This window comes from Epinephelus moara, chromosome 1 (genome assembly GCF_006386435.1).
Source record: "Epinephelus moara isolate mb chromosome 1, YSFRI_EMoa_1.0, whole genome shotgun sequence".
Lineage (NCBI taxonomy): Eukaryota > Metazoa > Chordata > Actinopteri > Perciformes > Serranidae > Epinephelus > Epinephelus moara.
The window spans coordinates 18245793-18270913 of NC_065506.1; the positions used below are offsets into that span (position 1 = coordinate 18245793).

The window sequence follows — 25121 nt, forward strand, 5'->3', positions numbered from 1 at the left end:
ATAATTTATTAAGTGTATGCGACTTACATTTCTGTTTGTGCCAGATATGTATTACATCTTGGGATGCTCATATTGTCTGTGTTCATTATTGCTTTAGGTTGCAAAGTACTTGCTGGACAGCAGTACAGCGCTGGATGAAGAGAGCCTGTATGACGCATCTCTGAGAATCGAGCCCAAAACTTCATCATGAAGAGGATCTCTCACTCTCCCTCAACACCCATATGGATCAAGTTTCAAGTTATTTATTGTCATATGCACAACAATTGAAGAGAAGCAGTTGCTGGCGATGAAAATCTTAGATCTCAGGCTCTCTCCAACAAAGCTCATTAAATATATACACAATCACACAAGTAAAAAACAAATGGGAATCTAAAATCTAAAATAGTGCAGAAGTTAAAATATAGGGATAAAATATAACATATATAAAATCTAAAATAAAATAATATATATTTGTGGTAGACAGTCATTGCAAAATGGGTGAAGGTGTATGCATATGAGAAGTAATAAATATACAGAGATGTAAACAGGTGTAAAACAGTAAAAGTATATAAAGATAATAGGACGATAGCAATGAACTCAAAGGTTCAAAACTCCCCGAGCCTGATTGTGTGGGACTGGGTACAGTGGTACCACGTGCAGCAGGCCGAACCGTTTGTGTTTGGGGTCCCTGATAATTCTGTCGGCCTTCTTCCTGCACCTCTGGGTGTAGAGGTCCTCTAAGGATGGCAGCTCCGCCCTGATGATTTGCTGAGCAGTCTCTCATCACCCTCTGTAACGCCTTACGGTTGAGGGCGGTGCAATTGCCACACCAGGCGGTGACGCAGCCAGTGTTGTGGAGTGTACAGCAACAATATATCATAATGTACATATACTATTATTTGTATTAGACACAGTAGGCTGTGCCCTTCTAGTATGTGCTCCCCAATGGACTTTGTTGTGTATAATCGTTATTAGAGACTGAGTAGAAGCCCAGAGAGGTTTTATTTATATAGTTACAGAGTATTTCTATGTTATTTATCGTCTGAAATACCATTTTATGATAAATTTATTTTCAACCACAGAATAAACAGATGAGTGTATACGGACAAGATTATTTAGTCATATCCTATCGGGGAATGTGCTGTATAAAAAAGCTCTCATTTAGAGAGATGGTGGTCACATTTGACACATGATGATCAACTCCCACTTTTCTGCTTAGATGTCGAAGGCGACGAGAACTGCACATGATTGCAGTTGTCAAGACCATTTCTTCAGCGTATTTGTTCTCGAGTGTAGAAATTAAAAATGAAAAGTAATGCAAATATTTGCAAAGTTGTGCAGTCCTTAAGATTTCAGCCCTGGTTTATTAAAATCCAGCGCTGGAATGACGGACTCTGCCACTAACGTTGAAAACTACTAATAATTGGAGGTAAATATGTGGAAATGCTATTTGAGAAAAAATGCAGACCATAGATTGTATCAAAAATGGGTGATTTAAAAAGTATTCAAACTTCAAGATACTGAATTAAGACACTTTTTTAAAGCTTTTCCTCTCAGAGAAATAAAGGAGGTGAAAAGTGGGACTGCTGTTGTGGCTGCAGTTGAATCATGTGCTCAGATGTTTTATGTAGCCACTGAATGACAAAGATTAGAGATGTGGAGGTGCTGGGACTCAAACTGAAACAAGACAACCTGCTAATGTCTGACAGAGCTGGGACACACATTTTCAGTTTGAAGAGATGGGGTTTTTATGCTTTGCTTCTTATTCACTTTACTCCCCTGGTGGGCAACATGTTGTATATACAGTATAAGCACCGGGCAGTGTATGTAGCAGATGTAACCAATCTTGAGCCACTTCAGGAAGTTAAATTCCCAGCTTCTACACTCAGACAGTACGAGCATAGTTTTTATGGTTAATCCTCTTTGGCCAGTGCATTATGGTTTTGCCTTAATCATGAAATGGATTATATACCACAAAAGTATGTAAACTATTTTGTTCTACGATTTGCCAATGAAGCAGAAATATTTGCTGTGTACAATATCGTGTACAGGCAGTCTGATGCATTTCCTAACGTGCAATGTGTTAAAAACATATCCCTCGAAATGTGTTATCCTTATGATCGTTCAACTCTGTAATAACTTTTCTGTGTATGATACTTTAAAGCAAATGTTGAAAACAACTTATAAGTGTAACACATTCTGTATCCTGTCTACTCCGGCGTGTTAGCAGGAACTATACAGTAGTAATATTGTGCTTATTCTTGGAATATTTATAGGTATTTTTTACAGGCTTTGTATAGAAAAACACCTAAAGCTTAAGTGGCAGGCATGTACCACTTTCACGTGTCAAATCAAATCTATATCTAGGACAGTATGTGTACTGTATTTAAACCCCACCCTTGCACATGAATCTTAACCCTCTAACAGGCACATCAAATGTTTGCAGTGAGAAATACCCAGTGGTATGAGAATTATCTTTCAGTCTATTTCAACAGCTTGAGTAGTATTTCCAGTTTTGTATAAAAGTGTATTCTTTCCTGATTACCTCTTGTTAATAAATCTATTCTTTCTCAGGGGGAGAAGTGTCTACAAGGCTGCCATGTTTGTTTTACACTGTAATCTGAGCTGGCTGTGTTGGCCCAGAAACTTTGTGGTTGTAGTTTCACAGGGGGAAGACCAAAGGGGGGCACAGAGGAAGGGGTGTTACATTTAAAAGAAGCCGACTCATGTGACGCGCTCCGCACAGCTTGGTGGAGAGACTGAGGAGACACTATGGCGCTCAGTGTTGTTTGGTTCATCACTACTGCTTTTAGTTTAGCTCATTTAACACCGGTAATTTTACCTGAAGGTGAGTAAACACACTTCTTATTCGTGTATCTTTGCTAAATGTTAGTCGTCACAGTAAAATGTCGCTGAATTTAAAGGGAGACAATACAACAGCAGGTGTTGACACCGTGTGCAGCTCCAACACAGATAGTCAGAATATTATTGGCTAAAACTGAATATTTTTGTAGCATAAAGGAAGTAAAAGTAGCGATACTGCAATATGAACACACTAGTTGTCACGTAAAGCTATTAAAGTAAAACTACGCATTAGCAAAATGTACTTAAAGTAGCAAATAAAGTACTTAAAATGGAGAAGTCCCCTGTTAATGTTGTATAGCCTGTTGTATGCTTTACAAAATAATTATTACTGATGCATTAATGTTTAAGTACTGTCATATTACTGCTTTACTCGGTTAATGTGGAGCTAGTTTAAGTTCAATATTGTTTGGTAGTTTAATCTATAAAAACAGGGTGTCTACAGGTCCTTAAAAAGTCTTAAAATGTCTTAAATTCAATGTTTAATAAAGCCTTAAGGGTCATTAAATAGTCTTAGATTTGAATTTTCTTTCTTTTCTTTATCTTTACTACTACAAACATTTTATCTAATTTCATTTATCCATTTTTATATTCCTTTTTGTGAAAATGAGTGAAGCCTTTCTAAGTAAAAGTCCACATTTCTTAATGTTACAAATGATTTTAATTTTTCGATTTATTTATTAGCACATGAGAGAAAAAATATATATAAAACAGCACGATGAAAGAGTAGAACAAAAAAAAACATACAATATATAGAATAGATACAACATATCACAAATGTGCAGGAGAAACCAAAAAACCCCAAGGGCTTGTCAAGTGGTCCTCCTAGAGACAAACATTCAACATAAAAATAAGATGTACAATAATGTGAAAAACATCATAAAACGGATAAGAAAAATAATCTCAAAATCTTTTTTTTTAAATTTATTTTATTTTCCTTGTTTTGAACAACATAACAGCTGTAATATATCCCAGAATGGAATAACAAAATACAAACACTTGCATGTTTCCATTTTCATATTTTTATCAATTTGAATTTAAGATCAGCATAATAAATCTGCAGTAATCTGTATGACACAGTGAGACAGAGAGAGAGACAGAGAGATAGAGAGAGAGAGATGCAGGACAGACGGTAATAACAGTAGCTTACAACAACATTAATGAAAGTAATAATATTATAATTATAGTTCTGGTTACTGCTGTACAATATGTTGAAAGTATATATTAATATCTGATAGTATACATATGTGACAATAATCATATGTGTATAATAACAGTAGAAGTATGACTAATGATAACAGCAGCAGCAGGAGGCATCTGGCAGGACCACGGCAGCAGCACAACCACACACGTCACACTATCCAGGCACCGCTGCAATACGAGTTGTCTACAATGTCTACAATGATTACCTTTGATTCGTAAATAAGTAAAACATGATTTGTGGAAAAATCTGTCCTAAATGTGGTTAAAAGGTGTCTAAAGTGGGTCTTAAAAAGCATTACATTTAACTGTCTGATACCTGTAGACACCCAGAAAAATGCATTAGGCCTGTACTCTATAAGATCACCAAATGTTTTGTATGTAAAATCTTAATTTATAAAATAACTACAGCTGTCAGGTAAGCGCTGTGGAGTAAAAAAAAAAATTGTTAGTGAATGCACATAGTTACATTTCTTTTATCATAAACGGCTTCAGGACTGATTTTTAAAGTTTGAAATGTTGATCATCAGGCTGCTTTATTAACTCACGGCTTCACTCTGTGCCCCATTAGAGGAATATCACTTCAAACAGTGGATGTCACAGGTATGTAAATACTAACAAAGTTGATTTGTTTTAATTTAAACACTTTGATAAAAAGCTTTTGAAAACCTCAATTATTTCCTATACATATGCTTCACACTTCTCCTTTTGACGTGCAGCACAACAAAGTTTATGACACGGAGGAGTTTTACCACCGGCTCCACATATTCACTGAGAATAAGAGGGAAATTGATCATCATAATGCTGGGAATCACACGTTCACAAGTACAGTACAGTTATGCACTATTTCCAGTTTCATATCATGCAGTTTATAAATTATTTACCCCAGATGTTACACTGTCAGCTCTAAGGTGTTCTATAAGCTTATGACAGGCCTGCATGTTCTCACAGTGTTTTTCATTTTTAAATCTAGTGGGCCTGAATCAGTTCTCAGACATGACATTTGAGGAATTCAGGAAATTATTTCTTTTGACAGAGCCTCAGGTAAGATTCTTACAATATAACATAATTTATGTAGCTGGTGCTTTTCTACGTATTCTTTTTGTATTGCATTTGATTCTGGTCTCTTGTAGAACTGCTCAGCTACTGTAGGGGATCATGTCAGCAGAGCTGGTCCTTATCCCAAGTTTGTAGACTGGAGGCTGAAGGGCAACGTTGTGACTCCAGTGAAGAATCAGGTATCCTAATATGATGCTGATGAGCCAAAACTTCAAGGCTTCCACCTCATCTGACCATTAATTTTTAAACAAAACTTGTGCAGCCACTGTTGCTCCTGGTGCCATTACATTGTTAAATACATTCATTAAGACAACGGAGAAGACTGACCTGAAAGAACAATTTTGCTCATCAGTAGTGTTTATAATGGCTGTATTATGCAGGACAGGACACTGAAACACTTAAAAAAATACAGTAGTTACACTAATCAAATGTATAGTGACATTATTTGTGGCTTGACAAATTTGAGAGTAAATGAGCGTAAAGTGACAAAGACAGCAGAAAAATTCAACAAGCTATCGTCACTTCTTTTTATATGTCATAGTGGTTGGAATATTATCTTAAAAGAGTTGTCAGCAATTTAGTACTGCACTTCTATAAAGGTTTTGTAAATTTGTACTTAAAAGACCAACCTGAGATAACCCTAATGACATCATCGGGTTATTTTCCATGACTTTACAAGGCTCCAAGCAGTTTACCTTAATGTGGAAAATGTGAAGTGCTCTTTAACGTAAGTGAATTACCATTTTTTAGACTGATGTGTTTGTGTCTTTAGGGTCACTGTGGAAGCTGCTGGACCTTCTCTACCACCGGCTGCTTGGAGTCAGTGACTGCTATCGCTACCGGGAAGCTAATACCTCTGGTGAGATCTGTCTGACTATTAATACTACTATTCAAACTCATTCATCTACATGTGTGGCAGTTCAGGTTACATCTGTGCTGAGAAATATGAAAGGATCTGCTTTCTAACAAGGGTGATTTAGAAGATGTACTTGCAGAGGAAATCTCTGTTTTACAGTTTGATCTCGTGCTTTGTCTGGTTGTATGAATGTAGTAGTAATAACTTCAGTACAGCGTCATTGCTCTGTATAAAAGCTCAAATCAAATCAAATTAAATCAAGTTTATTACCAGCTGCAACAAAGTCATGACAGCTTATATTGTTTTCAGCTTGTGAGTGTGTTGTGTCATCATGGCAAAATGTGGTTCTGGTGACACAAGTCGTAGTGGGAACTACCACAGAAGCTGTTTTGACTATTTCGCCAGGTGTTTAAATGTCTGTCTGTCTGTGGACAGAGATTGACTTCACCAAAACATCAAAACCATTCAAAAACGTTATCACATCACGTTTGCTTTCTGTTCCAGTCTGAGCAGCAGCTGATAGACTGTGCCCAGGACTTTAACAATCATGGATGCATGGGGTAAGTGACATGTATTTGTAGCTATAGCTTTGTCATATCATATATGACATCATAAGTCACACTGATAACAACAGTACTTGGTTTGTTTCAGTGGCCTCCCCAGCCAGGCGTTTGAGTACATCAAATACAACAATGGTATCATGACAGAAGAAGACTATCCCTACAAAGGCCATGTATGACTTTCCTAGTTTAATGTCTCACTGTTTTTTAAATATAAAGTAAATTCTCATTGTATGAATTTTTGTCATTTCTGTCTTAGGATGACACTTGCCATTTTGAGCCTGAGCTTGCAGCTGCTTTTGTCCTGGACATTGTCAACATAACAAGTGTGAGTGTGTGTACAAGGAATTTTACATGTCTGTAAAAGTACACTTTGCAGGATTGTCTGTCGTCATTTGTAAACATGCTCACCAGCAAACTTTTAAGTAAAAGCCAACCCCAGATTCACTCTGGTTTGGCGTCTCACCTTGCTGTTGCTATCTTTTTTAAAGCCCCGGCCTCACCCGAGCATTGTGGGGGTACATGTAAATGGCCTTAATGTAGCAAAAGAGGAAAACTAGGAAACACAGCAGAGGGCAGAGTTTCTGCAGAAAAATGCACCGCCACACAGTTCTAGTGGGTCAAGATATGATTGAGAGGCATTAGTTCTGTTTGAGTCTATACATTGTTTTTTGAGTCTTTAAATGAGCAATGTGTCACAAAGTCACAAATTAGGTTTAGTTAACCATGTCTTTGCTGGTCACCTGATAAGAGGAAGTGAGAAAAGCAGCTATTTTGGTAGATGCAAATTAGTCTCTTGCAAATGTGTGGCGTTGTGCCACTGCTGGGAATATTTAAAGTTACAGTCGGATATACTGATTTGGCAACTTTTTACTGACACCATAATAACTTTACCTCCTAACCACATTCTGCTGATCATTTTTTAATTTCAAATTTCTTTGTGTTTGTCTGTCCACAGTACGATGAAAAGGCCATGGTTGATGCTGTGGCCCGGCTCAATCCTGTGTCCTTTGGCTTTGAGGTTACGTCCGACTTCATGCACTACAAAGAAGGTGTTTACACTAGGTGAGCGACGAGGACTGTGTGTGGCCATGTTGTTTCTGTCCTTTTTGCACTATGGAAATATTTTTGTACAATAATGGGATTTTTGTTCAGTAATCCACCAGCACAGAAGTTATTTGATCATGAAAGAGGATTATGGAACTCACAAGGCTGCCAGTGAAATCTGCACAATCTTTGATAGCTGTTGGCAGGAAGTGACAGAAATCTGCTCGCACCTACATTAGAGCATGAAACATATTTCAGGTTTTGCCTACTTTGCCTACCTGTTTGATCCAACATCAGGACCAGAATAAAAGTACTTTGCTACCAAGCCTTTCATCACACACTGTACTGCCCGCTGGCTTGGAACATGTCCGTCCCTAATTAGGAGCTGTTCATAAGCTGACCACAGAGACAGTCTAATGGCTCATTTGTTATGGTGCTAACAGTTATGAGTGCTTGTGATTCATTTCACTCAGCTTTCATCTCCATCATTGCTGTTCTGATATTAGTGTGTGCTTCTGTGTTTCACGCCTCTTTCTTTAACGGGCATAAAAATACCTACAGATAGGGCTGCAGAACACATCTGTGCATAGGCAGGATGTAATATGATACTGATGGAGGACAGCAGCCCACTCACCCCACAAAAGACATGTACTGTATTGATTTAAAAGCGTCAGTGTTGTCTGTGTAGCACCCAGTGTAAGAACACAGCAGACATGGTGAATCATGCAGTCCTGGCTGTGGGTTACGGCACTGAAGAGAACGGCATGCCATATTGGATTGTGAAGAACTCTTGGGGCACAAGCTGGGGAGTGGATGGGTAAATATAGTCTATGTGTGTGTGTGTGTGTGTGTGTGTGTGTGTGATGACTTGTTACAGCTATCAGTAATCATGGACACCTTTCTTTTTTATCCCTTCAGATATTTTTTAATCGAGCGAGGAAAGAACATGTGCGGGCTGGCTGCGTGTGCCTCCTACCCTCTACCTTTAGTCTGAGGAGTAACATGGCAACCAGGTGGAGGACTGATTAAACTCAGGAACATGTCACCCAGAGACATGGGGTGAACATAATGGGACCTTTGATTTCTCAATAACATGAGCAGTATCATCTAAAAACTGTTGAAACAATTAAATCTCTGTGTGTCTCACTCTCACCATTACTGAGTGGTGCATTTCTTCTTTTGAAGTAACTGTGGGTGTTTGTTCTGTTTCATAATGTGGATGTTGTGGAGCTCGTTTAATTATACGAAGTATGTATAGATGATTGTATCATGCAGTACTTGTTTAAGGAAACAGGGATAGAGGCCTCCTCTCCAAGTGCCAACACTGTTGATATACTGAGGTTTGTGACATGCTTGGTGTTACACTGAGCAAGACATCCCTGTAGATCACTGAGATTACATTATGGCAGATCGTCCATGGGTCACTGACTTAATTTTTCAATTCTTGGCCTCTTTATGGCTCCATGAAGACAAAATCAAGTGTGTAAAAATATCTGAACGCCTTCAAAGACAAGAATATGCTGCTCATTTGCTCCGGTTAACAAGCTTTAGAGATGGTCATGCACAAAGGGCCCATTCAGGAGTCAGCCCAGGTGTCAAGCTAATAAACAGTTGTTTTGCTAATAAACAATTTTTCCCTAACACTCATGGATTTGTGTCATTTATTATTGCCTTTAGGTGACATCCTGCTCTGTGTTTAGGGGTGTGCGTGTATACTAGGGCAGTGGTTGTCAGCTTTTTTCCCAAAGGAACCCTTTTTTATTATTGACTGGACTGATGACACCAGACTAAGTGACAAATGATATTTCATGTTCAATCCATACAGTAATGGTGCAGAACAAACGGATAAACTGTGCAATTTACCCACATGGTGAAGTGGAGGAAGTTTATGTACAAGAGAACCATTTGGATGAATTTTGATTGAATTATTTTCTTGTGAATATCACATCAGAGATTAGTTTTCCTGATATTTTTAGTAACATTTTTATATGATTCTCTGAGGGATGGCTGGGTTGTTTTTTTTTTTTGTTTGTTTGTTTTGTTTTGCTTTACCCTCCCCAAAGCAACAAATATTTATTTTTCCTCTCCTTGAGCCTCCCTGAGTGACATGACCCCCCATCCACATTATTTAGTAATTAGATTTTTACTTACTCTTTGATGTTTAAAAGTTAAAAGTTGAAGAAGGAATCCTGGAATAGGAAAAAGCCCTGTTTTTTTTCACTCTTGATGTGCATACTGCTCAGTTAGTGCAAACTGTTTATTTTTGGCCAAATTTTAAATGACATGTAGAAGATGAAGAGATATAGATGAATTATCAGTATGTCATGGTTTTGTTTTCTTCTGATGGAAGCATTTGATGCACATGATGTGTCCAAGGACCATTAGAAACCTGAAAATTCAACAATAATTTCTGTTTTTACAGTTTCTGGCTGTGATAAATGGTATTATTTTGGCGTTTTTTTAAAAAAGAAACCATGCTTGGAAGGCATGCCCTCCCCCCACATAAGTAAGTAGAAGTCTATGGGCGGGATGAGCTTGCTGAGCAGATAAGGTTCAGGTTCAGGTTCAGGTTTTCTCCTTGCCCTTTCTGCGAGATTTTTTTTAAGGTTATATCTTGAATAATAATCCATACTTTAAAATTAACAATGTAATTTAGTTTTCTTCACAGGAATGAATGAAATGCTGAGATGTAGGCCTACTGTATAAACACAAGAAGTTTTGTAACACGACCCCCCCCCCATGAAACTTTGGCACCCTGGGAACCACTTTACTAAGGAAATGAACCATTACTTTTACTCAGCATGGAGAAATGTTGGCAGTTTGTGTAAGTCACCTGTTTAGTGTTTACACGTCACGTACGGACCTGTTTTATCATGCATATATCACCCAGAATTGTCAATATTAGCGGCGTTATTTAATCCTCCTGTCTGCTAGTGCCCACATCTGCCAGAAGGTGGCGACATTGTCACTGACTGTGTAAGCTGAAGCCGGAAGCGATAGCTGAGATGTCAGTCACATAATACGGCTGTTCATTGGCTGCTGGCCGCAGAGAACAGCCCCTAATTATGACGAGACATTAAGACTAACCAATGAGCTGCTCGGATTCTGTTTCGCAACACAAGGGGGCGGGGCTAGTTACAAAACATTTCTAGCAGGTGGCGCGAATTGTTTTCCCCCTAGTTTCTCACTTATCATCTGAGGTACTTGCTGTGAAGAGGAAGTGTATCGACTTACTGCAATTATTTTGACTAAATAGCTCATACGTATCGTTACAAGTGCACTAACATGGAGGGAAGACGAACAAAACGTGAAGCTGTCGTGAAGTCACAGTTAACGGTGAGTTGTTGCTACGTAACGACCAAAGTATATTTGTGTAAGTTAACGTTAACATTAGCTAACTTACTGGCCAACAGAAACGAAGTCTGGCAGCTAAGCTCCCAATTTACATAACAAGAGAGACACTAGCAAACGTTATTATATGCGTAAGTGTGTTGTGAGTGTTGCTAAAAGTTTGGTAAACTTGAATGACGTAATGTTTTCCCGGTAGTTATGTGTTAATAATGCTGCACACCTTGTAGGACGTGACTCCTGTGGACCTCCAGGGACCAGTCCGACGGTCCTCACGGAACACCCTGGTACCAAAACGCCTTCAGTACTCACCTGAGGCCAAAATACCCGCCAAGAGAAGAGTAAGGGATAGTTGAGAAACCCATAACAAAAAAACACTTCACTCAAAGATATTATTGTTTTGTTTATTCCGTCAATATGAGCTTTTTTGTCGATAGAGAACACCTGACGATGACCAAAGACCAATGATTCAATATTATTGCTGCAAAGTGAAAACATCAGTTCATATAGCCTTCTTCAAAATATGCTATTATGTGAAATTTCTTGTGCCTTCAGTATACTGCCAAAATACAACAGATTTGCTTGTTGAATTTAAAACATGACAGGGAATCTTTTTCATTAACCAAATTCAACATTGATCTGAACACAAAGGGCATAAATTTAAAAAGAAGAGTGATATTTACATTTTAAAGTGCAGTTTTCTACTGATACACCCACACATACATTCAACTAACTCAAAAAATGCAAAATTGCAGTGTTGCTGCATCCCAATATTTTTCTCTTACATCTGCTTATATGGCCATATTTTGTTAACAGAGAGCAACAATGCATGATAACAAAAAAAGCCAGAAAAACAAAAAGGCCATAAAGGAGGAGGAGGAGGAGGAGGATGATGAAAACGAAAACAGTGATGTCGAGGATACAAATGTAAGTATGAACAGCCTTGATTATGACTGATATGTCATTGAAGTTTGTTGCAACGTGCAAATACATGTACTTGTCAAATGGTCACTAGTTTTCTCAACTCCTACATGGCTTCAAATGTAAAGTTTCTCCAGAGTGTCAGTGCTGTTTCTTTGTGGAACACAGGGCGGATATGGAGGACTTTCATCATATGAACTGGAGCGTCTGGAGAACATCAGACAGAACCAAGAATTTCTGTCTTCCATCAATTTATTTCAGGTAGGCCGAGGGATGATGCAATATGAGCCACATGGGTTAACCTTTCTCCCATAAATTCAGGGATACTTGGCTTTAGGGCTGAGAGGGCTGACGCTGTGAATTTCTCACAAACTGAATTTATTCCTGTCCCAGTTTTCAATAAATGTAGTCCGAGTCCCATTCACTTAAACTGAGACTAGCTACGACCAACCAGCTTGCAGTCTCCGAACATGTTGAATGGGTATTAATTGTTGTTTTCCTTGTCAAAAGGCAACTGTGGAGTTGAAGGAGATGACACGGCCAAAGCCATCACAGCGGGGTCTCATGAGGTACAGCCAGCAAAGTGTTACTTCTGATGGCTTGTTTTTTAGTTTCAGCTCTAAGCTTTCATATGTCAGACAGACAATTGTCCTCTTGATGTCACTGTAATGCTCACTCTCTGCGTCGTCAGGTCACAGGCTGCTGTAAAAGAAGTGCTGCCACCTCGCAAATCCCTTCGTCTCCAAAAGAAAGAGGCAGAGACCTTGACACTTCCTCCTGAGCCCAGGGGGACTCTGACCTATAATGAGGTAGCTCCATATAAATAACCTGATGATATAGTTAATGCCACTCCACTGCTGTCTGTCTCTTTTTCTTGCTGCTCTGTTTTTCTTTATTTCCTGCTTTTGTTACTGACTTGAGTTACTGTACTTGTTTGAAAGCCACTCCAGAGACTCAAAAAGCCTTCTGGCCCTCTGCCCATGGATCCAATCAACATGGAAGAGGGGAGCAAGCTGCCTTCACAACTCCTTGAGCTCTGCTCCGAGGTGAGACTCCACTTTTTTTTGGCTACTATGATGTTTCAAGTTGTCATTACACCCTATTTCGCTTTTCATTTAATCTGATTTTCTCCCAAAACTGTGAATAAGTACAGTGCTGTTTAGCTCTCACCGTTTTGACCCCGGAACACTAAATAACATTTAAAGATAAAAGCATTTTGGGGATATCTAATTTTGAGATTTGGAGTCTTGCATCTTTGCAGGATGGTAATGGTTTGCTTACTCATGCTGCCTCTGTATCAGTTAATACATATTTTAATTGCTTGTCTTGTCATAGGATTCAACAGAGGACAGAAAGATGGAGCTTGACCTGAAAGAGTAAGATTTTAAGTTTTGATTCTGACATTTCAGCCTATTGCTACACTTCTAAGTCAATAACTGCTCCACCTCTGAGGGTGTAGTAGTTTCCCTTTTGCCATTCATGGTCACATTATTGCAGTTAAAAATGCTCCCTCAAGACAGACACAAATCAACACTGGGGTCTTTACACAGGTACCGCTCAGCCCTCAAGAACATGAGGATAACTGAGGACAGAGTGGCCAAAGTGGTGAAGGATCGCATCTTCTCTGCTGCCTTCCACCCATGCAGCAGCAGCCTGTTGATGGCCACCGGAGACAAGTGGGGGAAAGTTGGACTCTGGAAGTTGGTGTGTTTCTTCTTCTCTTTCCTTAATGATGATAGAAATTGATATGTGACCACTAGAGGGCAGAATGTGGCTTCAGAATAAGGTCTCAACAACAGGTCTTGATGTTTCTAACAGCTGGGAAGATCCTACTGTTAACACATTAGTAAACTGCAGCATAAGTACATGAAAAAGGAGTTGTCTTTCTCACCAAGTGTAAAATGTGAGGCTATTCAGTAGTGTTTTAGAACTGGTTTCCAGGAATATTTAGTGCACTACATGTCAGCATCCACTTGCTTCATGCTGCTCTTCACATTCATTGAAGCAAAAAGTTAGTAGACACATAAATGCCCTTATAAAAATCACAACTCTTGTATCATGAAATCTGGATAAGAAAACACTTTTTTATAGTTGCATGTGTGTATTCCCTCAGGGTGGTGATTGGGGTGATGATGGCGTGCTGCTCTTTGAACCCCACACTCGCCCAGTGGGCTGCATGGCGTTCTCCAGGGCTCAGCCCACCCACCTGCTGAGCCTCAGCTATGACGGATCGTTTCGCTGCATGGATGTAGAGAAGGCCGTCTTTGATGATGTGAGATAACTTGAGTTCAATAAAATCTTTTAAAGTCATATTGTGACCGTTGTAAAGTAAAGCACCTGCATGCAAAAGTCTTGAAGTGCAGAAAATGTCAGTGCTGCCTCCACCAGTTGACATCAATCTGTGTGTTTAATGTTCCAGGTGTATGATGTTGACGATGGCCTGAAAACATTTGACTTCATGTCCAATGACTGTTCGACACTAGTGGTTGGGAACTGGTTTGGAGAGGTTGCCATCGTTGATAGGCGCACCCCAGGGTAATGAACTAATGTTGACAATGATGATAATGACAAGTAGTTTTTTTCTCTTTCCATGGTGTTTAAGAATAACTGAGATGTTTGTCAATTAATCATGAACATTTAATAAACATGCTACACTGGTATTACATTTACAGAAACTCCCACGAGTCCCTCCACTCACTGGACCCTAAGACGCTGCGTTGTGTCAGTGTCCACCCTGTACAGAAACAGTATTTTGCTGTTGCAGAAAGCAAGTATGTCTGATTGTAGATTTTATTTTATTTTTTGGAAATATCGTTTGATCTACTCGTGTCGGTTTGTTGTACTGATGGCACTAAATGAATGTTTTGATCCTGTCTGCAGGGTTGTGAATATTTATGACAGCAGATGCCTGAAGAAGACCAAGAGCCAGGCGGTCTCCCAGCTGCACGGCCACTCTTTGAGCATAACCAGCGCCTATTTCTCCCCTCATACAGGCAACAGAGTTCTCACCTCCTGCATGGATAACCACATTAGGTAAAGCTGGCTCAGCACTTTGAATAATGGTGTTATATTTACTGTAGTTTACTTTTCAGTCCCAGCTCAATGTCTGTTGTGAACTCTTTTGACAGGGTTTATGATACATCTGCAATGACTACGGAATCTCCTCTGCTGACATCCATCAGGTACATCGGCTTGTTTTTTTGTCTCTTTCCTTGGCTTTGAGACTTTGATGACATGAACATACTCACAACCTGTCTTCTCAATCTTCATGTTCAGACATGACATGCACACAGGCCGCTGGCTGTCCAAACTATCAGCAGTGTGGGACCCCAAACAGGAGGACTGCTTTGTGGTGGGAAGCATGGAGAGGCCTCGGAAGGTGCAGGTGTTCCACGAAAGCGGCCAGCGCCAGCACTCCTTTGTAGATGGCGAGAACCTTAACACAGTGCTGTCCGTCACTGCTTTCCACCCCACAAGAAATGCCTTACTGGGTGGCAATGCATCAGGGCGCCTGCACGTCTTCTCCGACTGAGATGATGACTAGAACACTTGACCAAGACCCCTGTTTGCCTCCAGTTGTGTAGGAAGGACAAGTAAGAAAGTAGTTCTGTCACAGACAGCTTGGACAGTAAAGATGGATCTCTCAGTGCTGGAAACTAGTCGTGACAGTTGTCTTTCTTCTGAAATTTTCATGCAGCTTTAATACAACACTGTCATGCTTCTCACACTGAATACAAGTCGCTAAATACAGTTGTAAAACACAACTATATTCAACCCTTTCAGCCTTGACTCCACTTTACGTGGATGAGTGAGCAGCAGCGTCCTGCGACAGATTCTGGACTGAACTGAGGTCTTGATGTTTGTAGCCAGTTGTGTTAAGATCTGGCTTCATAGCAGCAGATTTTGCTCAGGGGATTTATCTGCGTTTTGTTGCATTAATTTAAGGTTGCCCTCTTCAAACTGTCAGGCCTTGGTGCAGAGAAGCGTCCTCTGGAAACGGTATGTTTCTCATGTGCAGTGCTGGGCTTATGCCAAATTGCAGCATTTAGTACGATTGCGGAAAAGCTTAAATGTGCTCTTAACACTTATCTTGTAAAACTGTCCAGCTTTTATATATATATATATATGACCTCACTGGATTGAAATGGATTTTCAGAACCTTGGGAATGATCTTGACTTCCTTTGATTGAAACATTTCATTAACTTTGTCTCAGTTTTGTCATTCTGATGTTTTTTGCCAGATGTTTTCTAACCAGTTGTTAGACCTTTTGAGACACAGGTGCATTTAAAGTCACTTTATGTTAAATGTGATAAGAGACAAGTGATATGTTATCACATTATCTCTAAAATAGCTTTTGGTTAAGTATTTCTTCATATACTTCAGTTTAATTTAGGTTAGTGTGTGGATATCTGTCCACTTTGAGATGAGTTTTTTCTGTCCATCAGTTCAGAATAAAATAATTAAACTTTAATACATCCAGTGTGATTGAAACTAAATAAAAAAAATAAGAAGAAAATGCAGGGCTTTGGGAAAGCGTCCACGCACTGTAGGTAGCAAATGACTCACTTTGACTTTAACACTGCTGTTTACTTTCTGTTCTTATATCTGCAGTCTGTTACATTCCAGATGTCTTACAGAACCTAAGCGATTTCTTAAATAGGTTCCCTTTATATTGTTTGTTTGTTTTGTGGCACTGGGAATTTGAAACGGCAAAACAGTTTGGGCTGTGCAAAGTGCCTGTTGTAAAACTGATTGTGTTCATTCCATGTTTTCATTTTCTACGTGGCTTCTGAATCAAATAGAATAAATACAGACATTTTTATATTAAACCTATCAAGTGTGAATGCTTTCAGCAGTGGTGGTATCATTGTCACCCTAGGGTGGCAGCATTGTGATGAAAGAATAATGTGTGCTATTACTGACAGTCTGTTGTTTTTAAGCCTGGACATGATGGAGAAACTTCAGAAGGTGCCGATATGGCTCACACTGTTCAGGGTTTGTAACTTCTGTGAATTCAAGATTGAACTCGTAGGTGCACTAGCTGCCAGATGTCAAGAATAGATTATATTTATTCATAAATAAATTACACCAGTCTTAAGTCAGTGATTGGAAATAAGCAGTCTTGTTTGGAGGTAATAAATGCAGAACACATGCTTACAGAGACATTTCCATGTGCAGGGCCATGGTACAGGAAGGAAGCTTACAGTAAGACCACATCAGAGGCCTCATTCCTGTTTACATGATTCAGTAAAATGAATACAAGAGTTGCCTGTCGATGGAACTGTCACCCCCTCCTGAAAGAGACTTAAGCAATATAAAGAAAACAAAATATATTGAACTGCATTGCAAAAGGAAATATTCAAGTAGTTGATAATGCTACTTTTGCTGTTTTTAAATTGGCTAAAAATACAAACTGCTCCACCTCCCCTTTGAGTCGAGTGAAAATGGGTCTTCTGTTGGGTGTCCATTTCATTTACATGTACTCTCAGAAGAAAACATATCTGTTCCTCTAATATGAGTGAAGGAAGAGCAGTCTAGGATCAGGCAACAAACAGGATTTACATGAGACATTATCAACCACTGTGGGTGGGCGCCACTCCCTTCACACATGCATCTGCAGGCTGTTTGACCTTCTGAGGGGATTCAAAGACATTTTCAATGTCCAGCTGATGGACAAACATCTGTTTGCAGTTATTAATCATTATTGGTTACATTTATTGCTCCAATTATGTTGTGAAGTTTGTCAAACACGTGAACATAATGAGACTTTAAAGTACAAATTATAGGAAGTAATAAAGTACATTTCTGCCTCAGCTGGCCTCTTACCTGACACGATCAAAAACCAGCGAGAACCATCTGAGTTAGAGCAAACACATGACTAATTTATCAAGTCTAAAAAACCAACCACAAAACATGAGGGGGGGTTTTCCATTAAATATAAATATATCTGTCAATATTTCTAACTTATCCCACTCTGAACTAAAAGGAAAAACAGAATTATTAATACTCTGCTTATTTCACAGCTTCTGAATTTTAAAATGTTTTATGTACAAAAATAAAATCAACTTTTAAAGCCAGGGGTTTAACACTACGGGGATTTTCAGGGTTCTTTTTAACCTGTGGACTTATTGGGAGAAATTTTAATATTAACGTGGTACCTTTCCAGATTGCCTACAGGCACCTATACCTAAACCCCTCGGCCAATCAGCATCCTAAACCATTCCTTTTGTTGCATAAATAACACATCCATTTTATTTTAGGTATATTAACACATACACGCTGACACACAGCATGTACATCTACATATATTCTAATCAACCACCAGAAGACTTGTTGAGAGGACCAGTGCTTTAACTGACTCTAGGGTTTCTGCTGTTGATTGCACTGGGCTGTAAAGACACTCAGTGGGCTAACCTGTGAAATAACACATACGTAATAAGGCTGGAGAAGGAGAGCAGACTATCAGAGTTTTCATCTGTTGACGCACACTGACATAATATATCAGACAACAGAGGTTTCTTTGGTAGGTGCGATGATGACGATTGCAGTAGGATGTAAACATGACTTATCTTAGGCTCTCTCGTAAGCAGGGCTGAAAACTATACATCCACTGTAAAAAATAACACTTCAGGTCCATTAAAAGTCGCTGTGAGGAAATCTCTACGTGTTAACGAGACATCGGTTTGTACAAAAATGGAAACATGGTTTAAATATATTCAGCCTTTACAGATAAATGCATAAACTTGAACACAGCAGGGCGAAACAAAATTAAATGACCTTCACTCAACATGAACTAAAAACAAGCTGTCTTAACCAGATACTGTGGGAAAATTGCACTAATTTCTGCACTTTACAAAGGAAAAACAAGGTCAGATTTCCCCTAATGGAAAGGATCTTGTTTTTGTTTATATATCAACAGTATTGCACATCAAGATAAACTCCTTCTACAGAGTGTGGGAGTCAAAGAACTAACCAAACACTTCACTATCACTACAGCGCTAGCTCACATAGTCCCATCACCTTTACAACTACTGTAAAAGTAACTACGGCAAAGTGACAACTGTTCCTTACACACACAAGTTGATTGTAGCTATTAGAATTATTTGGCTGCTATTTTATAAAACCAGTAAACCTACCACCTTCGTTACTTACTTATGTCCTTACGATTTATCCATAATTTATAGTCATTGGACGACAAAACTTTATCAGTGCTCTAGTGGCTGGACAAAAATGGTAATGTGAGCACACTGATAATAGACGTCTGACCACAACACTTATTACAAAAATGATCAATCATGTCATCTAACAGAGCAGCACCTGCTTCACTCCTGAGTCAAATAGCTACTGCAGCTCATTCTTGGCATTTTAAGTCAATAAACCAGATTTCGGGTTGTCAGGGAAGTTGTCAATCATTAAAAAGTGAGCTAGATCAATTTTCCTATTCTTTACTGTCAGTTTTAACTCGCTCATCACCAGACATGTGGACTCAAGTCACATGACTTGGACTCGAGTCACATATTTGATTACTTTAGACACTTCAAAATCAAAAAAGACTTGTCTTGCAACTCGACTTGGACTCAAATGCCAATGAATCATGACTTTACTTGGACTTGAGCCTTTTGACCTGAAAATACTGAAAGTACGAAAGTCTGAAGATTAAAAAGTATGTTATTTAAGAAGTGTGTCACAAATCAACTAATTTACCTTCATTACCTGAATCAACTAATGTGAACACTGTTGATTCCCCACCAGCTGACATACCCCAGATCCACTTTGTTTGAACCAAGCCAACAGCATTCAGTCGAGTTGCAAGACAGAACCATGAAGAACTAAAAGTATGTTACTGAGTGACAGTTTGCACTTTTGTTTGCATGCAAAAACCATGCGGTGGTTGACACCACAACTAATTGTAGAATACAAAACTTTTGGATTAAAAATTACAGACGAGACACAACAACTTCCAACGATATTTGACATTTGAAGTTGCATAAAAAACAATAAATCCAGGCTAATATTAACACAGTTTACATGTTAATATTAGCTTAATAGCTAAGTAACTTTTTAACACACTTATTTGAACAAATAAATACTAATTTTAAAAGGCATTCATGATTTTTGTTTATTTAACATATCCTCCTGAGACCCTGTGTCCTCATATGAGGACATCACAGTTTGGGTTTGCTGCACCATAAACTTCATTCTGCTTGACTTAGACCTGTTGTCCTCATTCCTGGACACTATATTGTGCTATATAGTGGTAGTACGAGCACAATACACTAATCCAAGTAAAAACAAGATGGCAGCTATCTCTGCCCAGTCAGTCTGCAGCCTATCCCGACACAAAAGTGGACAAGGTACAAAACCGGATCACATATTATGGTTGAAACATGTTTATTTAAGATTAGTAAAGTTGGTAGGTTGATATGGCAACACATTTTGACCAATTTTAGCAACAGCTAAGATGCTGCAAATTTGGAAGTAGTCATTTGAAGACGTTGGGAATTTATTATCAACTCTTTTTGAGGACATTGGGACTTTACTATCATTGATGTTTAGTTTTTTACACTAATCAGGTCCTGCTGATCCCAAATAGTTAGGAGAATTTAAAAATGCATACGAAACTAAAGTTCTGGTCTCAGGAGGATCTTATTATTTTGTTAAAATGACATGACATTTGGTGAAGACTGCTTTATGACTTGTTTAGGAAACTTAAAGTTTAAGACTTGAGACTTGACTCGAGACTTGCCTGTCTTTAGTTGGGATTTGGCTTGGGACTTGAGTGCAAAGACTTGAGACTTACTTGTGACTTGGAAACCAATGACTTGGTCCCATGTCTGTTTATAACTCTTCATGGCAAATTCTACACGGTTTAACATTTGCTAAAAAAATGATATCTGCAAACACTATTTGACTCAGGACTGATCTACATTCAGAAAGTGCTTCTTAGTTTTCCATTCCACACTTTCTCTCACACCCAGATACTCGTACAACTCAAAACAGCAGCTGTCAATCTCGTAGCAGCGACCACAATAACATTTTATTATCATAAATGTTGTTGTTGGCTTTGACATGTGAAAATTAGATGAGCTAGACTGCCTCCCGTCTCATCGTCTCTCAAAACTTTACTCAAACTCTCTGGTCACACAACACACACCCCGACACATCAGGTCACTCTGTCTTACAGTAATGTTGCAACATATAAATTAATACAAAAATAAAGGCAACTATTATCTGTGGTTGAAGAAGTGAAGTCTGTCAGACTTGCTTGTCCCTTTGAGTGTTTAAATTAAACCCTGGTACTGTGGCTTTGTGTAAAAATAAAATACCTTGAAATGACCTGAATCTCCAAAGTAAAATGTGATTTCCTTTCCTCGCAGTGATGGCCAAACGTAATAAACAAGGCTCTTCAGGGGACAGTCCGTGGCTTGTGACAGGAGCTCCTTCTTGGGAGAAGCTGAGCTGACATTGGGAATGGGACTGCCATCCTCCTCTCTCCTGACCCGCCTGTTGTGTGTCCCATGTCCCTCAGTGGAGGCCTGTGTTGTGTCACTCGGTCTCTGCCTCACTTGCTGATGAGGAACCCTCCCATCCACCGTAACTTACAGGCGAACCAGCGCCGCAGAGGGCAGAAGTATTCAAAGTGGAACTGCTGGAATTCAGGTGTCTTGCGGATGTCTCTCAGGAAGGCAATGTCCAGGTCTGACTCTGTCAGCATGATGAGGAGCAGCAGCAGGGCGAACAGCAGTCCGATGGTAACCAGGAACAGACGCAACACGCTCAGGACGAACTTGTTCAGCTCCTCCACGTCGCTCTGCGGTGATGGCCTGCTCTTGGCCATACGCAGTGCTCTCCTGCCCGAGGAAAACTCTTCCCCTGCTTTCGATGTGCCCGCCTCTGAGTCCTTCTCCTCATCGATGCTGCAGGGAGCACCGTTGAGGTGACGGGCTAAAGGCATCTCCATCCCGTGTTCGGCCACAGGTGTAGGCAGCACGCTGTCTGAGGGGCTGTAGGCCTCGTCGGAGATGACTGCTGACGTGCTTGCCTCGCTGCCGTCCGACAAATGGCCCCGAGAGGACATGAAGGAATCGCCATGGGAGACAGAGCGCACAGGTGTGGAGTGAGCGCTGTCTCGAAGGGACTCCAGACCTGAGAACACAGCGCAGAGGGAGACATGTTTAATAAGCAGCAGTTATTGTTGCAAGACACATTTAATGAGAGATTCTGACGTGACTTCCTTCTACCTCAGATCTTATAAGGCTCAAGAGAAATGTCTTCTTTAAGCAAATTATATTCAGTTTGAGTTTAATTAGTCCTAAAAACAAGGCCGTAACCATGGAGTCAGCACTGGAGGGGACAAAATCAGCCAGAGGGTCTTTGGAGTTTCCCTCCCAGAATTTTTCCCCTCTGGTTTTTAATACAGTTGAAGTATTGAAATAGAAAGACAGTCCAGTGTTTGACATTGATTGTACCTACCCACAGCAGTCGAGCAACAGCTGCTGCTGGGGTACGGAAACACCAACTGGACAGCCATGTTGGTGTTTGATTGCCTGTTGCAGCACAGCACATAATGTTGTTCAATCTGTATGCTTATATTATATATTTGGGGGGAATGTGTATCCCCCTAATATATATTATAATACTGCCTTGTCTAAAGCAGAGATCCACTTATCTTCTTTGAGTTGTAGCCTGGCTTGCTGGGAATACTCAAATACACCGTGCTCTGTTGAACACCGTGCCAACATTAATCATTCTGACGTGCCCGGGAGGAGAGCATAATTTGCTTTTCATGATAAGCTTGTCATGACCTATGCTCAAGAGACTGATCCTGTCCTCCTGTCATGTAATCTATGTTTAAACAAAATGCAAGCGGCAACTCTTTAAGTACACATGAACCATAACAACAACCGTTACTCAGCTCTACCATGATCCTCTCTGGAAGCTACATAAAGACAATGCACACTTTAAACCTGATTAATAGATTATGCCATAAGTTGATGTGATATTCGAAATATTCGGCTCATTGTTCCAACACTATTCTTAAAGAGAAAGCCCTCCAACTTGGACCCCCGTGATGAGCCACATGAAGGCAGCACTCACTAATCCTGTAAGATGAAACCAGCCCCAGATATTACCTGCACAGTTGGCTGGTGGGTTGCAGCCATAGAGCTGGGGTGGGACAGCGAGCCTGGAAGGGGTCCTGGAGCTCTGTCCCGACCCAGGAGCAGAGCCTGAAGTGGAGGAACCCCCAGGGAGGGCAGGGAAGAGCGGTAGGACCCCCAGAGCTTTGCCCAAGAGCCTGGGTCCCAGAGACAGCACGCGCACGTTCACATCTCGATAGCAATGGTTAATCATGCGCAAGTGAACGTTGACCTTGGTCTTGATCCGGATCAGACACTTCACCATGGTTCAAAGAGAGCGAAAAACACTTGTCTGACACTTTCTGTGTTCCAACAACTTCTCCTTCTTAATGTCTGTGTGCTCTTGAAACTGCCTTTCCCCTCTCTATCTTCCTGCTGTCTGTCTTTGTCTCCAACTGCGGCTGGCCAGAGAAGCAGCCCTCCCCTCTCCACAGCGAGCTCCCACATGCTGGCAGGCGGGCTGACAGCGGCAGATAAATAGACAGACAGACAGAGAGTGAAAGACAAGGCCCGGGAATGTGGCTCACTTGTGCCACAGTTCACCTCGTCCCTCCCTGCTGTCTGGCAGTGACACACATGGCATGGCCCCTGACAGCGGGAGCTATTTTCAGGCCGAGATATTATTACCAGTGGAAATGCCAGCGTAGACAGAGCAACAGGACAACACACTGGGGGTTTGTTTCAGTGTTGCAACAGTGGGGTGCAATGTCAGAACCTGCTCTCTGTGTCAGTGACAAGAGGGGGGCTAGATTGACAAAAGATCAGGGTTTTTTTCTGTTGAAAACACACTGTGCCATCAGTTGATTTAGTTTTAGTGAGGCTCCTCTGCTGAGAGCAAACTTACGTACAGTGGCAGCGCTGACAAAAGGTTAATAGCCTGTTGGAGGAAGGAGGGGACAGTAAGTGCCCTTTATAAACTTACAGGATGACTTTCTCATGTCCAAATAATGCCTGAGGCCAATGGCTCGAGGAGTTTGAGAGTGTGTGTGATAAGCCCTGAAACTGAACCCAGAAATGTGTGACGTGGGTGTGTTATCCATGGCTGATCGAGTCGCATGGACTAAGAAAGTGATTTCCAACCAAATTGTACTCCAGGGGTACACTTATGCAGTTGTAAGAGGGTACTTGGACAGATTGTGGAGCTTGTTACAAAGGGAGTAGAGAAGTCTATACGGTTAGCTAAAAGTAATGAATTGATAGATAAAAGCATTGGATTGATTGTGAAATGGCTAAAAGTAAAAGATGATTGATACAGTTAGCTAAGGTAATGGAAAAATGTTTGAAATGCAATTTTGCCACCAGTACCAAACACTGACCATTGTATAAAAACCATCACACAGTGCTCACTTCACAGTCCAGATGTTGTCAGACAGCCCAAGGACTGCTGTCAGCCACTGTGTTTTTCTCACAGTATTTTTTGAGTGTGTGTTTTACCCTCCATGATGGAGATGTGCACAGCTCTCCGTCGGGTCCTGGGCACACTGGTCAAACGAGGGCCGTGGGTGATGGATGGACAGCTCCTGCTTGGCACCATGCCAGCCCTTAACAAAAAAACACACCCATATGTACACATGACGTAGACATCAAATGCATAAATCACTGTTAACCCACATTTTAGCTAATTTTTAAAAACATTTTTATATTATATTTTATATTTATTTTAGGATTCTAACCTGTGTATCTCGGGGGGATCTCTCTTAATTTTGGCACTTTGTTCCATCACCTCTTTTGCAACTTTTCCACTGAAAAAACATAAAAAATAAAGTCTGTTATTATGTGATTTATACAAAACGTGGGCACTAAAACAAGCACCACAACACCACAGAACATTTGTGTAACATTTTTAGCCAAGCCTGTTCTTAAAAGTGGTGTAATGATACATCGATCTGGCCTGAAATATTAATTCAGGGATCAGTGATCTGATATCATCGACGCAAACTGGTAACCTTGATACATATCTTTAAAGGTAGGATCTGGAGGATTTTCAAACAAAACAAAATATAGACATATACAAATGAAATCCTGCTTAATCATCACCTATGGGCTTCTACTCATGTGTGGTGGTGACTCTGTTTGCAGAGCTCCTGCCCTTTAACTGTATTTTGATGTTTTTGTGAGCTCGGACCGCTTCTGGGCGGAGATTTCCCCAG

At 40.2% G+C, this 25121-nt stretch overlaps 4 protein-coding genes across 6 annotated transcripts in view; 3 read left to right on the forward strand and 1 right to left on the reverse strand.

Moving 5' to 3' along the window:
- Positions 1–2530, forward strand: part of LOC126390791 (ras-specific guanine nucleotide-releasing factor 1-like) — a 35605-nt gene extending 33075 nt beyond the window's left edge. The window contains exon 27 of the mRNA XM_050045252.1: positions 98–2530. Within this exon, the coding sequence (XP_049901209.1) occupies positions 98–190 (93 nt within the window). The 3' untranslated portion in view covers positions 191–2530. The remainder of the gene's footprint in view (positions 1–97) is intronic.
- A 160-nt stretch (positions 2531–2690) lies between these two features.
- On the forward strand, positions 2691–9206 carry LOC126395909 (pro-cathepsin H-like). Of its 2 annotated transcripts, XM_050053695.1 has the most exons (12): positions 2691–2827; positions 4613–4644; positions 4761–4866; positions 5015–5085; positions 5175–5279; positions 5873–5959; positions 6461–6516; positions 6608–6689; positions 6776–6844; positions 7475–7581; positions 8252–8380; positions 8482–9206. In XM_050053695.1, the coding sequence occupies exons 1-12, from the start codon at positions 2752–2754 to the stop codon at positions 8555–8557; spliced, it is 996 nt and encodes a 331-aa protein (XP_049909652.1). In that variant the 5' UTR covers positions 2691–2751; the 3' UTR covers positions 8558–9206. The 2 variants fall into 2 exon arrangements, with proteins under 2 accessions (XP_049909652.1, XP_049909663.1); XM_050053706.1 differs by lacking the exon at positions 8252–8380.
- A 1507-nt stretch (positions 9207–10713) lies between these two features.
- wdr76 (WD repeat domain 76) lies at positions 10714–16748 on the forward strand. Its single transcript, XM_050044517.1, has 15 exons — positions 10714–10899; positions 11142–11252; positions 11728–11838; positions 12001–12093; positions 12343–12401; positions 12524–12641; positions 12774–12878; positions 13168–13208; positions 13383–13536; positions 13946–14104; positions 14252–14367; positions 14505–14603; positions 14713–14865; positions 14961–15014; positions 15109–16748. The coding sequence occupies exons 1-15, from the start codon at positions 10849–10851 to the stop codon at positions 15362–15364; spliced, it is 1680 nt and encodes a 559-aa protein (XP_049900474.1). The 5' UTR covers positions 10714–10848; the 3' UTR covers positions 15365–16748.
- A 204-nt stretch (positions 16749–16952) lies between these two features.
- The window catches only part of LOC126396281 (FERM domain-containing protein 5-like), a 100408-nt gene continuing 92239 nt past the window's right edge, over positions 16953–25121 (reverse strand). For both annotated transcript variants that reach the window (XM_050054242.1, XM_050054233.1), the window contains 3 exons: positions 24645–24713; positions 24406–24512; positions 16953–21979 (listed from right to left, as the gene is read on the reverse strand). In XM_050054242.1, the coding sequence (XP_049910199.1) occupies positions 21396–21979; positions 24406–24512; positions 24645–24713 (760 nt within the window). In that variant the 3' untranslated portion in view covers positions 16953–21395. The remainder of the gene's footprint in view (positions 21980–24405; positions 24513–24644; positions 24714–25121) is intronic.

Coding starts and splice junctions, on each gene's coding strand:
- wdr76 (XM_050044517.1), top strand. CDS start 10,849: ATGGAGGGAAGACGAACAAAACGTGAAGCTGTCGTGAAGTCACAGTTA. Junction 12,879..13,167: donor TCCTTGAGCTCTGCTCCGAG/GTGAGACTCCAC, acceptor GTCTTGTCATAG/GATTCAACAGAGGACAGAAA. Junction 14,866..14,960: donor TGCATGGATAACCACATTAG/GTAAAGCTGGCT, acceptor CTCTTTTGACAG/GGTTTATGATACATCTGCAA.
- LOC126395909 (XM_050053695.1), top strand. CDS start 2,752: ATGGCGCTCAGTGTTGTTTGGTTCATCACTACTGCTTTTAGTTTAGCT. Junction 4,645..4,760: donor TCAAACAGTGGATGTCACAG/GTATGTAAATAC, acceptor TTTGACGTGCAG/CACAACAAAGTTTATGACAC. Junction 7,582..8,251: donor AAAGAAGGTGTTTACACTAG/GTGAGCGACGAG, acceptor TTGTCTGTGTAG/CACCCAGTGTAAGAACACAG.